The sequence below is a fragment of the Lepisma saccharinum genome, chromosome 16 (assembly GCF_977018435.1).
Source record: "Lepisma saccharinum chromosome 16, izLepSacc3.1, whole genome shotgun sequence".
Taxonomy (NCBI): Eukaryota; Metazoa; Arthropoda; class Insecta; order Zygentoma; family Lepismatidae; genus Lepisma; species Lepisma saccharinum.
Genome location: NC_139244.1, coordinates 14,208,869 through 14,226,153, shown reverse-complemented (window position 1 = coordinate 14,226,153; position 17,285 = coordinate 14,208,869). Strand labels below are relative to the sequence as shown.

General features: G+C 36.3%; 1 protein-coding gene across 1 annotated transcript in view; it reads right to left on the bottom strand.

Moving 5' to 3' along the window:
- Positions 1-3,668, bottom strand: part of LOC145999928 (aldo-keto reductase family 1 member A1-like) — a 33,337-nt gene extending 29,669 nt beyond the window's left edge. Inside the window, exons 1-2 of the mRNA XM_083137212.1 lie at positions 3,390-3,668; positions 918-1,085 (exon numbers count right to left, since the gene is read on the bottom strand). Coding sequence (XP_082993338.1) covers positions 918-1,085; positions 3,390-3,455 — 234 coding nt within the window. The 5' untranslated portion in view covers positions 3,456-3,668. The remainder of the gene's footprint in view (positions 1-917; positions 1,086-3,389) is intronic.
- Positions 3,669-17,285: the final 13,617 nt, after the last annotated feature.

Sequence of the window (17,285 nt, the reverse complement as noted above, 5' to 3'; positions counted from 1 at the left end):
TTGTAGGTTAACATGACGGGGTTACGCTACTCATTTGTAGCTCCCCAATTTCCTCACGATGGTGGGTGGCCACCGGTCCCATACACAGGCCAAAATCTCAGGAGAAAAGTTGTTACACTTTCCCCCAGGAGACTCGGACGTGCACATGCACCGTAGTTGCAGCCCAAAGCAAGGGTCACGGTGCAGGACATGTAATTATATACAATATTCAATAAATGTCACATTTATAAGTCATCACATAGTCAATTGCAATGACATGGACTGTGAGATAACATTTCTCAAGTTCTGTACCTGTAGTGTTCTTGCTCTTTTCATTAGTAATTTGAGAAGAGGTCAAGATGTAAGAAAACATATGGTGCTGGTTTTTAATTAGCTATATGAGTTTACTTTTTTCTTGTGGATTATTGGATGAAGTCTTCCTGGTTTGAAACAGAAAAAAATGTCAAATAACAATAAAACGAACTCTCCAGAGCAGTTGCATAACTAATGGCCCCACAGGCTCTGTGGTACCCCAGTGTCTACATAATACCAGAAAAAAATGAAAGAAAAAACAATATCATCAAATTTTTCCACGGTCTTTTAGCACATTGTCATGAATTTTGAGTAGTTACTTTTTAAGGTTTGTGTTACATTTATGTAACAGTATTTTGTAAACACAGTGTTGTACATAAGAACATATAATATCTAAAAAAAAAAAAAAATCTTTAACAGAACTGCACAGATACAAAGTTTAAAAAGCAAACACTACGTGACCTACAGGTGGAAAAGAATATGTTATGATGGCAGCAAAAAGCATCCAGTGATAGTTTTATAACTTCTAACACCAACTTCTGTCATAGCATTTCGTATTACTCCTACAAAACTTGCATAAACCATTAAACATTCAGAACAGTTACCAAAAGTAACATAAAATTTACCTTAGTAACAATGAAAAGGTCTTCCCGTTTCCCATTGCCAGAGTCAATCCACTTTTTTATTGCATTCCCAACTTGCTGCTCATTCTGGTACATGTAAGCTGTGTCAATATGGCGATATCCAACTTCCAGTGCACGTGTCACGGCAGCTTCAGTCACCTCTGCTTCAGCCTGTCAATTTTTTTCAAAAAATTATGATAAAACTGATGCAATAAAGCATACAGGATATGGAAAGTAACATTGCCATGTTATTTTGGGAGAGTTATTCCTTTAGGTATAATTATGTGAATAATCATAATATGCATTACTACATTAATTGGGAAATGTGGGTGTTTATTGGAACTGTATTATTCACTAAAACTCCTACAAAGGTCTTACCAAAACAAGAAAAGCATTAATGCTATTAATGGTTAGGCTGGATAAATCAAATGCATATCACTTGCATGTGCAAACTTTGTACACTGGATGATTCCTGCCAAGTTTATAAGAAAACAAGTGTGTTTCCAAATTTTGAAACAAGTGGATATGAATTAATATATGAAGATTGTTGAGCATCCATAAGCTGATGTGAAGTCGGTGGAAGCTGTAAAAAGCACGTTGCAGAAGTATCCATTCTTATAATTTTTTCGTGCTGGAATTGTGTCTTTTCAGGTTAAAAAATATTACACATACATAAATACAAAAAATTAAGGTCAGAAATATAAATGCAGCCAAACTGAACTTACTCACATAAGGGTCATTCCATGCAAAATCACCCAGAGCAGGTTGCTTCATAGTCATGGATTTGTTTCCAATTTTATATACTGATAGATACTTGGTCCAATATGACAAATATGTAATATTAGACTTGCTCAGCAAAAATTTTGAAAGTTACGAATTTTTGAAAATTTGAAGATTTTCAAAAATTGGGTATATGAACGAACGCACCGCGTGACACAAAACATGTCACATCTCTGAAACTATGTGGAGTATTTTGAAGATTTAGGTATTGTTGGAGAGGAGAACAGTCCTAACAGAAAATGACTGGTATGAATTTACAATACCTGAAGTATCTCCGATTGCTTTCAAATTCGGCATGCTCACTCATTTTGGCCTCGTAATCACGAATCTACAGTTAAAATTTGGCCACCCGTGCAATTATGTCACGCCGCCATGATATAGTGCCTCCTGATCAATACGAACGAGTCAGTTTATTTGGTTTTGTAATAACGTTTTAAGAATGCATGTTTTTTTATTTATTCCTGAATCCCTACCATAAAGTTTGAGAACTATAATTTTATTTAACGTTGATTGTTAAAAAACGAGGTGGCGCACTCAATGCACCACCCGTGTAAAATCGTTCCATCATATATGCCCTGTAAGTCAGGGTTAAAGCAAGCGTTATTTTTCTAAGGCTTGGCTGTGTTTAAAAATGGCCATTTTTTGTTTCATGACTTTGGCTACTTTGCAGACAGTTGCAATAATTATGATAGGTCAGCTAAGAAAAATAATAGAAAGCTGTGGTAAACAAAATTGTTTTCAGTATATTTCAAGCATTATTTTATGTTCAGTGTGTTTTTGCACTATCTCTAATGAAAATGACTGAAATTTAAGGCCAAAATTGATATTCAATTTTGAACAAAAGTCAAAGTTTAGAATTTTTTTTAGTAAGGAAGAAATGTAATATAAGAGCTATATTTTTTTATATAAAACATATGCATCCAAATTTTTGGCAGAAAATATTTGAGCACTGCTACTGGTTTCTTCTTCTAGTTAAAGCTCTTTGAAAATGCTAGATTTTCACTTTTTTGTTTTAATTTCAGCCCCAATACTATATCTGATGGAGGAACTAAATAAAAATTATATTTGCAGCGTAAAGTGGACTCTGAGAAGAACATGTAAAAAAAAAAATCGAGATTGCTCCATAGATTCGCGGAACAGGGTGTACTATATGGATGACTATAAATTGTAGCAAATCCCCGATACTAGCATAAGCACTGCATGATGTCTCCATCGTTTTAATGATTGCGGCTAGACTCTAGTTTACGTCCTTCTTGCCTTTTTACGTTTTTCTTGCGCACTCCTTCTTGCCCGTTTACAAAACCGTGCAGACAGCCGGCGCTCCGGCATCCGTAGGGTAAGTAAGTTTTTCTTTTTACAATTTCTGTCACTAACCAATCACGGGAACGAGGTATGCCTACGAGGTTAGGTTAGACATGTTAGGTTAAGTTCCATCAGCACTCATTTCATCCCTAAATATGTGCTTCATCATCGAAAAATGTCCTCAGTACGTTCAATTACGCATATCCGGACAACATCGGTTTTTCTCGATTTTCTCCTCCAGGAAATTTTTCCTCGCCTCGGGATTTACTTTGTTGAATTCCTTATAAAATAACCTTTCCAACGATATATGACACGTATTCCTTAGGAAAAGGACGTAAACTAGAGTCTTACCCTGATTGCTAAATCAACTGCATATACTTAAGCAGTACATACCAGAAATGTTCCAAGCCCAATAATTGGCATTTGTATTCCATTTTTAAATTCGACATAAGGCTTCATGTTGATAAAAGTTGACACGGAAATGTCAAGAAAAAAAAACCGTGTGATTAGATGAAAAACCTCGCGTGAATATGTCGTTGTACCTTCCTTGTCCGGTGCTTAAATCAGAGTGGGGTGAAATTACACAATTTCATGTAATAAGCTGTTATCTTCTCTGATAAAAAATATACATATTTGTTTTGTCGAGTGGTTAACCTTGAGCAAATCGCCTACTTGTATCACAGATCATATATCCCCTAAGGGAAAGATTGGAAAGAGCCGTGTTAAACAGTTGAACTAAATCTTGTCTGCAAGTGGCGCCAACTGGTTGTACCAACGGAACTACTTGCAGTTGCTGCTGGCAGTGTAGCCATCCAGTTTACAAATTCTCTAGATTTAGGTAGCTCGCTAGTGTTGCCAACTTTGTAAATTTTCGATTTAGGTAGATCGCTAGTGTTGCTAACTTTGTATTATCCTTACAGTAGATTGTAGCATTACTGTAAATGACGTATTTTTGTTATAGTATGGAGAAATTACCCCTTGCAAGAAATTCGAACATTTTCAATTAGAAAAAACTTCACAACCAATACATAGAATATTCTGTTTTTCTCCTTGCACCTCCTTAATAGAGTAAGCGACAAAACAATTTTATAAAAATAATATGGATTCAAAATTTTTTTAAGAAAACCTGTACTTTATAATGCAATAATTTTGAAACATAGTTGTTTCCTATTTGCAACTAATAATTCTGCTATTCTCGTATATATTGGTTCTAGAGTTTCTCTTAATTGGAGAAAGATAGCAATTTTCACGCACAATGCAATTTCTCCATGCAAACAAAAATACATTCACAGTAATTGTATAGTTGGCTGCAAAGATAATACAATATAGAGTATATACATAATACCAGGCACACTTTTATAAATTTTATTAAAACTTTCTCATTTTTAAAGGAATTGTTTAATTTAGGTCTTTAGTTTTGTTGGTAACAGTTCATTATGTCGGAGACACTTTTCTTCAAATTTACAGGAGAAACTACTTACTGAAATCTGTTTCTGTAGCATTGTCGAAGTTCTTCGAGGTATTTTCTTTCATCTTTCAATCTATTTCAGACTGAAATCAATTCCAGTTGCTTGAATTTCAGCGAAAAAATAACCACGCAGTTTAACTGTTTGCCTAACCTAACCTTCTGTGAATAGTCCGTGGGGCTATTCGAGGATGGTTATACGATCTCAAATGGTTTTTGGGGTTCGCACCATGACATGCGTTCCGTAACACTTAGAGAAATGGCATATTTTAGTGTAATTTTTTTTTCTAATCATGTGAAAACCTTAATGGCACCTTCAAATATGTCCCGCAATACACAATTGGTAAGTACGAACCATACGAAACACAAAATATCAGATTTTAAAGTGTCTCCGACGTAACGAACTGATACCGTTTTGTTTTGTACTTGCACACTATATCACCTTTATAACCTGCAGTGTAATTATAAACTGACACTTTAAATGCCTTTATGAAACTATTTCCATAAAAAAATACTTCACACACAACGTTGAACCCTAAATACTTTTTTTTGTGAGATTCTTGGTCTGAAGAAAACCTTTATAAAGATTGAAACGTTTCATGTAAAGCATTCTTTACTTAAGATACAAGCAGCTAGCGACAACTATAGCAACTTGAAGATACATGCTAACAGCACTAAACCTGACATGCCTAGCTAACTTGTGTATGCATCTAATAGCAGAAATAAACATGTAGATAGGTTAGGCAGGTTAGATTTAATGGTGTTAAAGTGTTTTCCCCAGCAAATCCCAAGCTCTAAAGCTTCAGTATTTTTCTAACATGGAAACAAAGCTTAATCATGTTACCTTTATGAAACTGAAATACCATATGAAGTTCTATTATGAGCAAAACTGCTGTTTGGTTGACAGTCGTCATGAATAAAATCTGTCAATACATGTGCGCACATGCATGCTTGCACGCGCGCACACACAAAATGGAAAAATTAGAAAGGATAAACAGTACGTAAATAAAATGGGTGAAAGTTATATAGTAATAATATAAACGGCTAAATATCATTTTGATACAGTTTATTAAAGTATTTGCAACGTACAATACATAATGAGGAATTAATCACATCTTATGTTTGTGTTGACTTCAAGAATATATATATATATTGCAGTTTGAACACACTATTTTACATTTTCCATGAACAAGAATTAAGAACTTGTTACTAATTAACCGATTCAAGAGAGGATAAGGCCACTTTCCTATGGAACTGACAAGCACATTGCTTCGTGATGAACTAATAAACTAACAAGCTCTATTACCTTAGTGGGATAACATGTTGAATATGGCTGAATTCAACAGTTAACTTTCCTTTACCCGGCAGGATGTGCACAATCCGATAGGACACAAGGATATATGCTATGAAAAAAATACTCTGAAGAAAAATTACTTAAGTCAAAATTTTAATTGTTTTAAAGCATGTAAATAGCAAAACCTTTATCGATTAATCTAATTTTAATAATATTGAATCAGGTCCATAGCTAGAATTCATATCCAGCGGGGACTTTGTAAACCAAGTCCAATTTTCCAAAGTTTAACCGTATTAAATGAAGGTAAATTACAGTGTGTTGGCAGGAGGGGGTTATTAAGTTATATAAAATTTTGAAATATATATTAAATTTTTCTATCTCTCTTAAAACATCGATTTTTTAAGTCTTCACTGCTAATGAAATCATCCCTTACTGCACACTCCATGCTACTTTTGATGATACAGATATTTATATCACACAAGTACAAATGCACAATATTCAATCATAGTGTCTACAGTACATTCCATTTGCGCAAGCAATGAAACATCGTACCAAAGACTTGGGAGCTGTTGACCTTTGATGCAGATGGAATATGCATGATGGCATCGAAGTCATGGATTTCTGTATAAACAGGAGGTTGCAACAGGGGCAACAAAGGTACAGATAAAGAAGCTCCCCTGTGAAAGAACTTTCTAGAGTCTAGAGAACAGAATCTTCTAAATACAGGGTTTCTATAAATTAGTTATACAAAAGTAAGCATTAATTGTGAAAAAGTGTTTATACAGCTATGAATACAGCATGTCTTCAATTTTATTGTCGCACGTCATTTGTTTCCAGTTGTTAGTTTCAGGTGCTGCCATTCGAGGCATTTGTTTCTCTTCTCATGAACAGGTGCATGAAATCGAATACCGCTGGGACATTTGCTGTGAGATGAAAGGATGACATATTGAACACGAGTAGAGAAAACTTGGAAGATATGCTGTATTCATTGATGTATCAACCATTTCCATTACAAATACACTTTCTTCACAATTAACGGTTACTTTTGTATAACTAATTTATAGAAACGCTGTACTTGCCACTACTTAAGACATCTTCTTATATATAAGATGAACAAATGTATTAGCTCTTGTTCATGTTCTGTGAATTTTCTTCATCAAAGTTGTGAGCAAAATAATATCTGCTGTCTACATTTTCACTCTTCACTGCAAACAAATTACACAAAAGGTTTTGTCTAATGTTAAGGTGGCTGACCCCTGCCTGGCTACGGGCCTGTTTTGAATGTCTGCATTGAATTAGACAATTTATAAAAACCAGGAAAAATATATGTTGAAATAGCAAAGTGAAACACGTGAGCACAAGTTGGGTGAAATTTACCACGGCACTGAAAGTGGAACTAATGAACTAACAACAGTCGAATCAAGGTCACTACATTCAAAAGGGTTCACCGGTACTGAGGAGGGTGACCTCAGACACTAATTAGATATTATAAACAAATATTTAAAAATCAGTTGGTAATTTTTACCCATATATGCATCCATACAGGTTAAATTGTGTGTATGCCACTTGTCATTTCAATGGGAATGTGGTCTTAAGTGCCCTTCCTGAAAAAGGAATATCCACAATTTTTGTATTGAAATTACAGTATGACTAATAAAAGTCACAATAGTTACGTAGTATTAAAATTGAAGCCTGTACCTTGTAAACAATATTTTGACCCAAGATTTGTACAACTAACATCACCTGATATAGTTGAATTTCTACATTTCTTTATAAAGACAAAAATACAAGGTGAAACAAATATGTCACATTCACTAATAAACACAAAATATTTGTAGAAAGGTGCCTATTTTGACCAGGACACAAACAAAGATAACATGAAAAGTGAAGCAACCATTTACTCTTATTCTTGACTGAATTTAATTGTAATACTAGGGGGGGCGGATTATTGCATATTTTAACACACCAGGAATATTCATGTGTTTTAAACCTTTTGGATATTCTGGTGAAGTTTTTGTCGTGCATATAAATGCATAAATGAACTTAATTTGCTTACAATTGCAAATCCTGGAAGTATTTTCAATGCACTCATTAAAAGTTCCAAGTCTAAAATAATAATAACTCAAGTTAATTTACGGAACTTTTAACATTTACTTATTTCTTTAAATAACAAAGTACAATACATGTTTTGAAATGTTTGCGTTTTTTCTGTATCATGTGTGTATCAGAATAATAAACATGCCATTATAACATTATATTTTATTTTGCATGGTTGCTAGCCAATGTATTAGAATGAGTTGCACAGTTATTTATGATTAGGACTCTGAAGTTGATTGATTGATTTATTTTACTTCGCGTTTTGTGCCTCTTGTCTAATTTGTGAAGATGGGGACAGGGGTGCCCACAGGGGGTTTCATGATGCACCTGTGGCATGGGAATTTCTGGGGGGGACAAAATTTTATACCAATTCTATATATATCTTCACACAAAAATGGGGGGGATCATATAGTTTGATTGTCTTGTTATTCATCTTTAGTTTTGGTTATTATCTATTGGCCCAACTTTACTCACGGTACAAATCTAGTTTGGTAGTGCATAAAGTTTCCACTAAACTCATGTGGGTGTAATACCTTCAAATATAACAGTTTGAATTGTATTTAAGAAATGCAAAATAGGCAGTGTGCAAGAATTAATGACTTAATACGCCCTTTAGTTTTCTACCCTGGATCATTTGTCTAAGTTACCAGAACTGTCTGCAAAGGCCAAAAATGTCAGATGGCAAGAAACAAAAATGGCAACCTCTTTTACACAAAGTCAAAAAATATAAAATAATGTTGCCTATTTTGAACTACCATGCATATGGGCAACAACAATCCAGAGACATTTTTTTTATAGAAATGGTGACGAAACTTTGGGGGGGGGGGGGGGGCATTTGATTTGGATTACCATCTTAGCAGTGGTGGTTCAATTTTTTGAGGCAAAAACATCAAATGTGCCGAAGCAACTGGTTGCCAACTTATGTCTGTAGATGGTCCTTATTCTTAAAATACAAGGAATGTTGAGAAATTGTATAATGCAACCATGCAAGATATGTGGGTTCAGAATGAGAAATTCATGAGCTCTTGGAATTATGTGCAAAGTGTAGGCGAGAGCAAAGCATTATGTACATCAAAACATAATTTTGAGGATATATTTTAAACTTCTTTTCTTTTCTTTCTTTAGTATGCATAAATCCACCTTCTAGTAACATGTAAAATTTTCATGAGGTTGAATGCAACAACATGGGATATAATTGCTAACTAATTATTTTAAAACTTCCATGAAATTATCATATGGACATACATAGATCCCTGTTTTAGTTGTAACGTGCACTTCCCTGTAAGCAGGAAAATGCCAACCTCTCATCCATGTGCTGACCTCTGTAGCAGACTGGTTAGCACAGGGCACTAAAATGAAAGGGATCCTATGTTCGAATCCCAGCTTCGGCATGAGTGTTCCTTGCAAGTGTCCCTTCATCAATTCCATCATTCATCCTCAACTTTGTGATTAGCAAAAAGTGGCAATAAAGCAAAGCAAAATAAGCAAAATATAGAAATCTGTCTCTTCCACATATTACACCCTGAACTGCATTTTGCAGACTAAAGAGGCTCTGGCATCTGGACTTGCAGCCAGGATAATCCTCTGTAAGACTTTTGATTGTGAGTGTTCTTTCACGAATTTCCATGTTTATTATAGGTTTGTGATAGCCGAAAAATGGTAGAAAAGCAACATAAAATGATACAATTCAATTAACAGATTCAAAAATGGTGATCATCCCATTTCGTGAACATTACTGTGAATATATCAACTCACTGCAAGTAAAGGATAACACACTTGAACAGATAAGGCAAACAGTCCACGACGTATATAAAAATATAACCACAATAACTTTGAGAAAATACATGAACAACCTGGAACAGAGGAATATGTAGATCAAACAGCTACACTATGATCATGAATTACAAATTATACACACACATACCATACTAATGACACAACACACAGGAATAGCAATGATTCATTCTCATTGCCATATACCAAAGCCACAGTTAAAAACCAGAAAGATATATGTAAAAAACAAACACTCTTGATCTTGCCACCAAAGATTCCCTCCTTCAAGTACCTGCTTGGGAATAGGTGTGTGGTGCATTTTCATTCATCAATTTCTTCTAACCATCACACACTCTCATTGTGATTAGCCAAAAGTGGCAGATGAAATACAGAAAAGAACAAGTAATCTAACTTCATGCAGATGTGTTTCCTTATCTACATTTCGAAAATTAAATATGCCAAAAAATTATGCCCAATCATGGATAGATTATTTAGGTAACAATAACTTAGAGAAAAAACCTAAAAACCTAATCAAGTTTGATGTAATGTACAGTACCATCTGAACCATCTTTTCAGTCTCACAATGTTAGATAAAATAAGATACATAAACTGTTCTCTGGTTTATACTTCGCAAACTATGAAGACATAACACTGACAGAAACAGCTAATTTAGGTGTTTATGATGGAGAGTTCAAAAAAAAAAAAAAATAAACAATGTTTATCATCAAGATCACAGGGTTCAAATAAAAAATCGTTAATCTTCCTTTTACAAATAAACTACGAACATTCTGTAAGTACACAAAGAAAGTTTGCTGGTGTTTGAAAATTGTATATGGAAAAAGTATCCAAATGATGCACTCAATTCGCAAGCAGACCTACTGTATGTACAAAGATGGGGCAACAATAAGAAACTATACTTTGATATTAGAAAATGCTTCATATGAGCAAGATACACTCAACTGACAACCTCTCTTCCACATAGTAAATCTTTTACTGCATTTTGCAGACTAACGAGGCTATGATATCTAAACCTTCAGCCAGTACGACCCTGGTGTGGCTGTGTGTGTTGTCCTTATGTGTGCTCAGTGCCCCCTTACAGCTTTTACCAAAAGTAAGAATATGTTAGTACTCCAACATTACAATGATGATATATTACTTTTATTTTAGTTAAGGTAAAGGGCAGGTCCCGTATAATGTGACAGGTACAAAAGAGCCTAAGTACTGATGCACCAAAAATTTCAAATTCAATCAATCAATATTAAGAACAATTTCCCGGCAAAAAAAAACCTTATATTCATTAATACACACTAAATAACCATGGAATACAATGAGTAAATCACACAAAATACTTTGGAATACCATTTACAACACATACTGATGAAACATTTCACACACACCTTAATATAAAAATATCTACACAAACACACACACACCCACAAAGCACAGAATTACACTATTTACACAAACACACAACTACACTATTTACACAAACAAACACACACAAAGCACACAATTACACTATTTACACAAACACAATGCACACAATTACACTATTTACACAAACACAATGCACACAATTACATTATTTACACAAACACACACACAAAGCACACTATTTATGATGTAATATCTTAAGCTTGCGCGATGCACACTTCTGTCTGCTTTTGTCTGTCAGCATCCTGTTTCTTCTCCTACACCACCAAGGTATGGAGATTTTACAAATGCCATCTACTATACCCTTTGACACGAACGCAAGATGTTCTGAACATCCTTGTTCAAGCCAGTCAAAACTAATGTTCTGGTGAATAGCACATGCAACTTGCCGCTTCACACCATCTAGGTGAGCAATCTTTGGAAGCACATCTTCCAGGATAGTTGCTCCATCACAAACGGTCTTAACCAATTCCCGTGAGGGATAAGTAAGACCAGATGCTTTGTCAGAGTACTCCCTGAAGGCTATGCCTACATTGACATACTCCCCTCCATCAGGTGTTGTGAGACTAGCTCTGCAGCCGTTGCATGCATTATTTTCCAGAAGCCTTCTAGCAATAAAGCCAGAAACATAGGCAACTGAGAATTTGTCTCCAGCATCAGAGTTGACCTCAAGGGTTTCATATGAATTGTCAATAACATTACCATCATTACCTGAGTCTTTGCTTTGCAAATCCTGGTTGTTCTGAACAAACTGTTTCAAATTGTTCAGAAGTGGACCAGGATTAACTTCTTCCTCACAATTTGCCCCCTTCACATCTATTGCAGCTAACCTATTTACAATAGCAGTCTTAAGAGCTGCTACGAATTGTTGCACTGTTGGGTTGTTATTCGCTCCACAGTAGGAACGAATGGCACCAAACAAATGCTCAAGGGGGTCTTGGTTAAAACATCTAGTCTCCACATGCAAAAAACCTTTCCTTTTCAAAGTATTCCACAAAAGTGTGGCCCCTCGGATAGTTGCAGTCCATCCATCCTGCGAGGGGGGCCGGAACACATCCTTCCGCACTGCACCAGGGGCAATAACTGGGCGAGGCTGGCTTTGCTTTTTCAAAAACTTCCAGCTATTGACCTTGCTGCGTGCATCTGCCCAGAAGTTCATGTGTAGTGCCTCTCTCTCTTTCCTCACCTGACACCTTAAGCCCCCACTTCCAGAAGGCTTGGCTGACACACCATTAAAGCTGTCAAACAGCTGGTTTGTCACCCCGACTACCTCTGCAGTTGCTAGGGCATCAACTGGGAGGAAGCCTGCAACAAAGAAATATTCAAATGTGTAATTTGCTACACATCAGATTTTGGATGCAACATGTTAAAATATATGTATATCAAAGCACAATAAATAAATAATTTAAGCAAGCAGTTTTAACAATGTCTCTAAATAGTTACATGCTACATGTGTGCCTAATATTTATGTACACACAGCTAATGTGTTCTTCAAATGAATTAGTTTCATTAGCGTAAAAATTAAATATATTTAGATTTATACAAATTCCTTTTTTTTATGAACAATAAAATACTTAACAACATTTAACCTTTCATTCTCAGGAGGTTCTCTTCAAGATAAATAGAACATGAGAATAAGTTAAAAATAGCCAGCAAAATAAATTTGTTTAGCTGTTTCTGTGCTTAATTTTTTTGGTAAAAGTTATTATTAATGGTATACATGTTAGAGAAATGCAAACTGAGCATAGTACTTAACGTACAGGCATAACTATTATATGCCATTCTTCTGATTTTTATTCGAAACAATTATAAAATCTGGAAGCCTTCTTGGCAGTGAATAATAATGATATCTAGATATCAGTTACGTCAATTTCAGACATGCTTCCGAGAGCTAACAAATAACAAATCAGTAAATCCATGAGCCATGGTAGCTCAAGTTTTTATTATTATTATTATTTTCTTTTGTATGCATTGCTTGCATTGTCAAATTATTTTTCATGTACTCAGCAGACTACAGAGTACTTGGGGGCCTCCTCCCCGATGGCACAGTAGTAGTTTCGTCGCTTTGTAATCAAGGGTGTCCAGATTAGGTACCCTGTGGGAGGCACATAGTGGTTTGTGGGTGGGTGATATAAGGTTTGAAATTTACCTGCCTCGTCCCTGCATAAGGCAGCTCTGGGGCTCACCCAGCCTCTAATCAATGGTTACCCAGGGGCAACACTTGGGAGTAAAGGCAGCCAGGCATGATGCTGATCACATCATCCTAATTATGACTGAGATCAGGAATATGTGGAGCACTAACTACAGATCACCTCATATGAATTCGTGGCATGTGTACACAGGGGTACCTTTACCTTGTTTTTTTAAAATCCATACATATTACAAACATGTGATATTGCCAGTTAAAAATATGATACATAACAATGTAGTTTTAAGAGGTCTGGAAAACAGAAGCAGCTCCTAGGAAGGTCAAGAGACCATGAAGTGCAGCTTAATATTACTATTTACAGTTTGCAAACAAGTAATTTTGTAGTCACGAACACTTCTGGGTTGTAGCGATCGATCCTACAATAGGAATCTCACAACCCGGTCCATAACTGTACCACACTGCTATCACGCCAAATGGCAGCATTACCTACTATTAAAAAATCAAACTTTTCAAACTCACCTGTGGAAACATCAGCGTTTAGGTTTGCAGCCACTGTATGGCTCATAACTTGTGCCGCAAGGTTGACTTTCATAGCCTTCTGAAAGGTGGGGTCCAAGTGTGAAGATGTTAATTTATGTAGCCGCTGGTAACCACTTGTTGCCACCTTCAAATCTCTATCACGGAGCTGCCGAATGTGATCCCAGCTAGCTCTTTTCACCATTAAATGATCACCTACTTTCACCTCAACTCTTACATCATGCCTGTAGAGCATGTTCCTCGTGCATTTCAATAAATGCGGAGGGTCATACATTGTGACTATTTTATGCCCGTTGAAATGAAAATAGGGATCATTCCAAGTGGAACCTAAATCTTTTAGGGCTTTCACATTGTTAGCACCCATATCACATACTGTTGCTACAACGTGAAGGCCTATATTCTGGCAGGTAGACAAAACTTCCTTCAGGAGATCGGCTAGGGTACCCGATTCCACGCTACCATGGCTGAAATAGAAAGCAAGAGGTTGTTTCCACTTACTTTTCAAACCCTTAACCATGAATACAAGGGCATGGTTTGCCACACGATCTGTGCGACCAGAACCCAGGTCCTCATATCCAATGATTCGGTCCAAGGATGAATCATATTGCACATGCTCCCGGATTGACATTTCATCAAACATGAGAACACATGTGCGATCTAATTCATTCTTGGACTTGAGGGAATGAGAAATTATTCTGAAAATCCGCTCATTGATTCCAGTGTGAAAAGGGAAGGCATTCAGCAGGTTAACCAGAGTACGCCTGTTGGGTAGGGCAAACATGGTACTAAGGATGGAGTAACACTTGGGAGAACGCTTATAAAGGGAAAGAGCTAATAATTTCTCATCAAGTGTCCATCTTCTACTCTTTGGTTTCAACTTGGAACAACGCATGTGTCCTGCAAGAAATATGGCAGAAGACAATGACATTGATTTTGAAAAAGTTTCCACCAACTTCACCGACTCTGTGTGGTTATCACACAACTCTTCCAAAGTCAATGATGTTGCCTTGTTTTGCTTTTTCAATCGAGATATAGTTCTCTCTTTCTTTGAAAGAAATTTCAACAAAATCTTTTTTTTTGGTGTCAATTGACAATACCTGGTAGAATTAATTAAACCCAAAAGTGATTTCCTTTTTCTTGCAGGCTTCTGGGAAGCATTAGGACTGAGCCAAGATGCTTCATCAGAAGTGCATACGGTGTCTCTGGAAGTTTCAGCCAAAGACTCAAAGCTGACACTTGATGTTGAAATATTTGCCTGTGGAGAGGTGAACAGTTCAACGGAACATTTTGGTTTTATGGAACAGTTGGCATGAGGAATTGGGGACTGGATAATGCTAGGTTGGGGTTGTGATGTGCCTGGCTGTGGTGAGGAAAATAGGTCAATGGAAGACAAAAGTTTTAGCTCTGGTGTAGAGGTACTCTGAGGTTGTGTGGGGTCGCTTGGAGGTGGAGATAGGAATGGTGAAGAGTAATTATGGTCGTGAACATGGGAAGGAATATGGGAAACATCAAGAGTAACATTTTCTGTAACAACCTCTTGCTCATCTACTTCTAGCCATGGTGAAGGAGAAGTCAATGCCTCACTAGAATTAAAACTTAGGTTCGCCTCAGATGGTGACATGATAGATGGCACAGCAAGTGGGGTGAGCTTCTCCCGTTTTTCGTTGCAAAACATTCTACTTGAAAAATGCACAGAGCACATGTATAAATGGGTTAGGTCCTTTTTAAATTGAGGACCTTTCGCGAACTCCATCCATGCTTCATACCTGTAAAAATCGGAGAAAAAATAGAACTATAATTCCTGTGCATTTTTAATACTTCTGCACATATCAAGAGAATTAGCTGATCTTTAGATATAGACATGTAGGGAACCATGAAACATGGCTTTAAATCAATGGTACTAATCTGATATTCCCCGGACAGATTTATTCATTTTTACAGAAGAAACTACTTACGATAATAAGTTCCTGTAGCATTGTCTAACATCTGGAAGGTGTTTTGTGTGATGTGGGAATGTTTCATAGCGGAAATTCAACCACTGACGTATAGTCCCACGAACCATTTCCGGTAAGGTTAGGTTAGGTAGGGTCACGTATAGGTTACAATAGTTAAAAATTGGTTTCGAAAAAAATATGCGTAGCGCCACACACCATTCTCACATAGCCCCACGAATCATTGACACATAGCCCCACAAACCATTTGCGGAAACGTACGTTCTTCAGTTACAAAAACACTTTTTTTAAAAAAAAAATTGCAATTACTTTGATCAATAAAACGTGAACACACATTAAAGAATGTTCCGCGAAGCAGATAGGTAAGTACAAATGTCCAAAATTGACAAAACGAAGAAGTTATAGGTGTTCGGGGAATATCAGATTTTTACCAAATCAATTACACACCCTGAAAGTACATTTCGCTGACTCTTCGACATTTTTCAATACAAAAATTCAGTGTTCAGTGAACAGGTGGAAAGCACTACCACCAAAATTAAGTGAGAATACTAGTTTCAGTATATTTTCCTTATTGTTACTTTTTTTTTTTTTAATTTGGGCTATATACGTATAATACTGAAAAGCCCTAGAACCTAAGTATATTTTTTCAAATGTTAAATTTCTTATAGATGATAGTGTCTCTTCTCGAATGAGCAAATAACTTTTTCAAAGTGAAAACGTTACTAGAACAATAATTTCTTGGAATTCTAGGGGTAAAAAAGAACTAGAATATGTTGATTGTATTTGTACTCTAACATCTTTCACTACAGCTTAGCTTATTTATATTTATACGTATCTGACGTCAACTATATATTGATATGTGAAAATAATTTAGTCCCCTTGTCTGGGGCAGTACTGAAATAACACTAAAATAACTCGAACTCTATTGTAACATTGTAACTTGACATTTTAAATTACAAAATAATTGCAATTTGTCTACTTACCGTTTCAAACTCCGAGGGAAGCGGAAAAGTTTCACCGTTGGATATGTGTTTCCACATCCAGTGACGGCACACTTCCTACTTTGCAGGTAAGTCAGACTCATCCCGTGTAGAAAAAAAAAATCCAAAAGCCACAAAACTTCTACAATAAACCACTTGCTGGTTTACAATATGGCTGCAGATCGGTTGACGGGTTGAGTACCAAATTTTGAATCAGGATTTGCAACGCTCGCTTTTGCAGACTGCCGTGCCATCTATCGGTGATATTCTAACTATTTTGGCCCCCTGGTTGTACCAACTGAACTACGTGGACATGACCCCGGCGCTCAAAGATGCGTCAAAGTGGATGCGTAAGACTGCCCACCCCATGACTTGTATTCTGCTCCAAAACAAGGACATGCACTGTTGCCAAACAAATTCACGTTTCCTCCACCGCCATAATGCCGATATCACCACACAATGAGTCTTACTTATCGCACCCAACTCAAAAGAGTGCTACTGTAGCACTGCTACATCGGTGTCTGCTGCCACGTTCTTTTTCTGCTGGAACCTCAAAAGAGATGCGCGTGGCAGCAAACTCGGTCTTTGTTTTATCGTGATTTCATCAT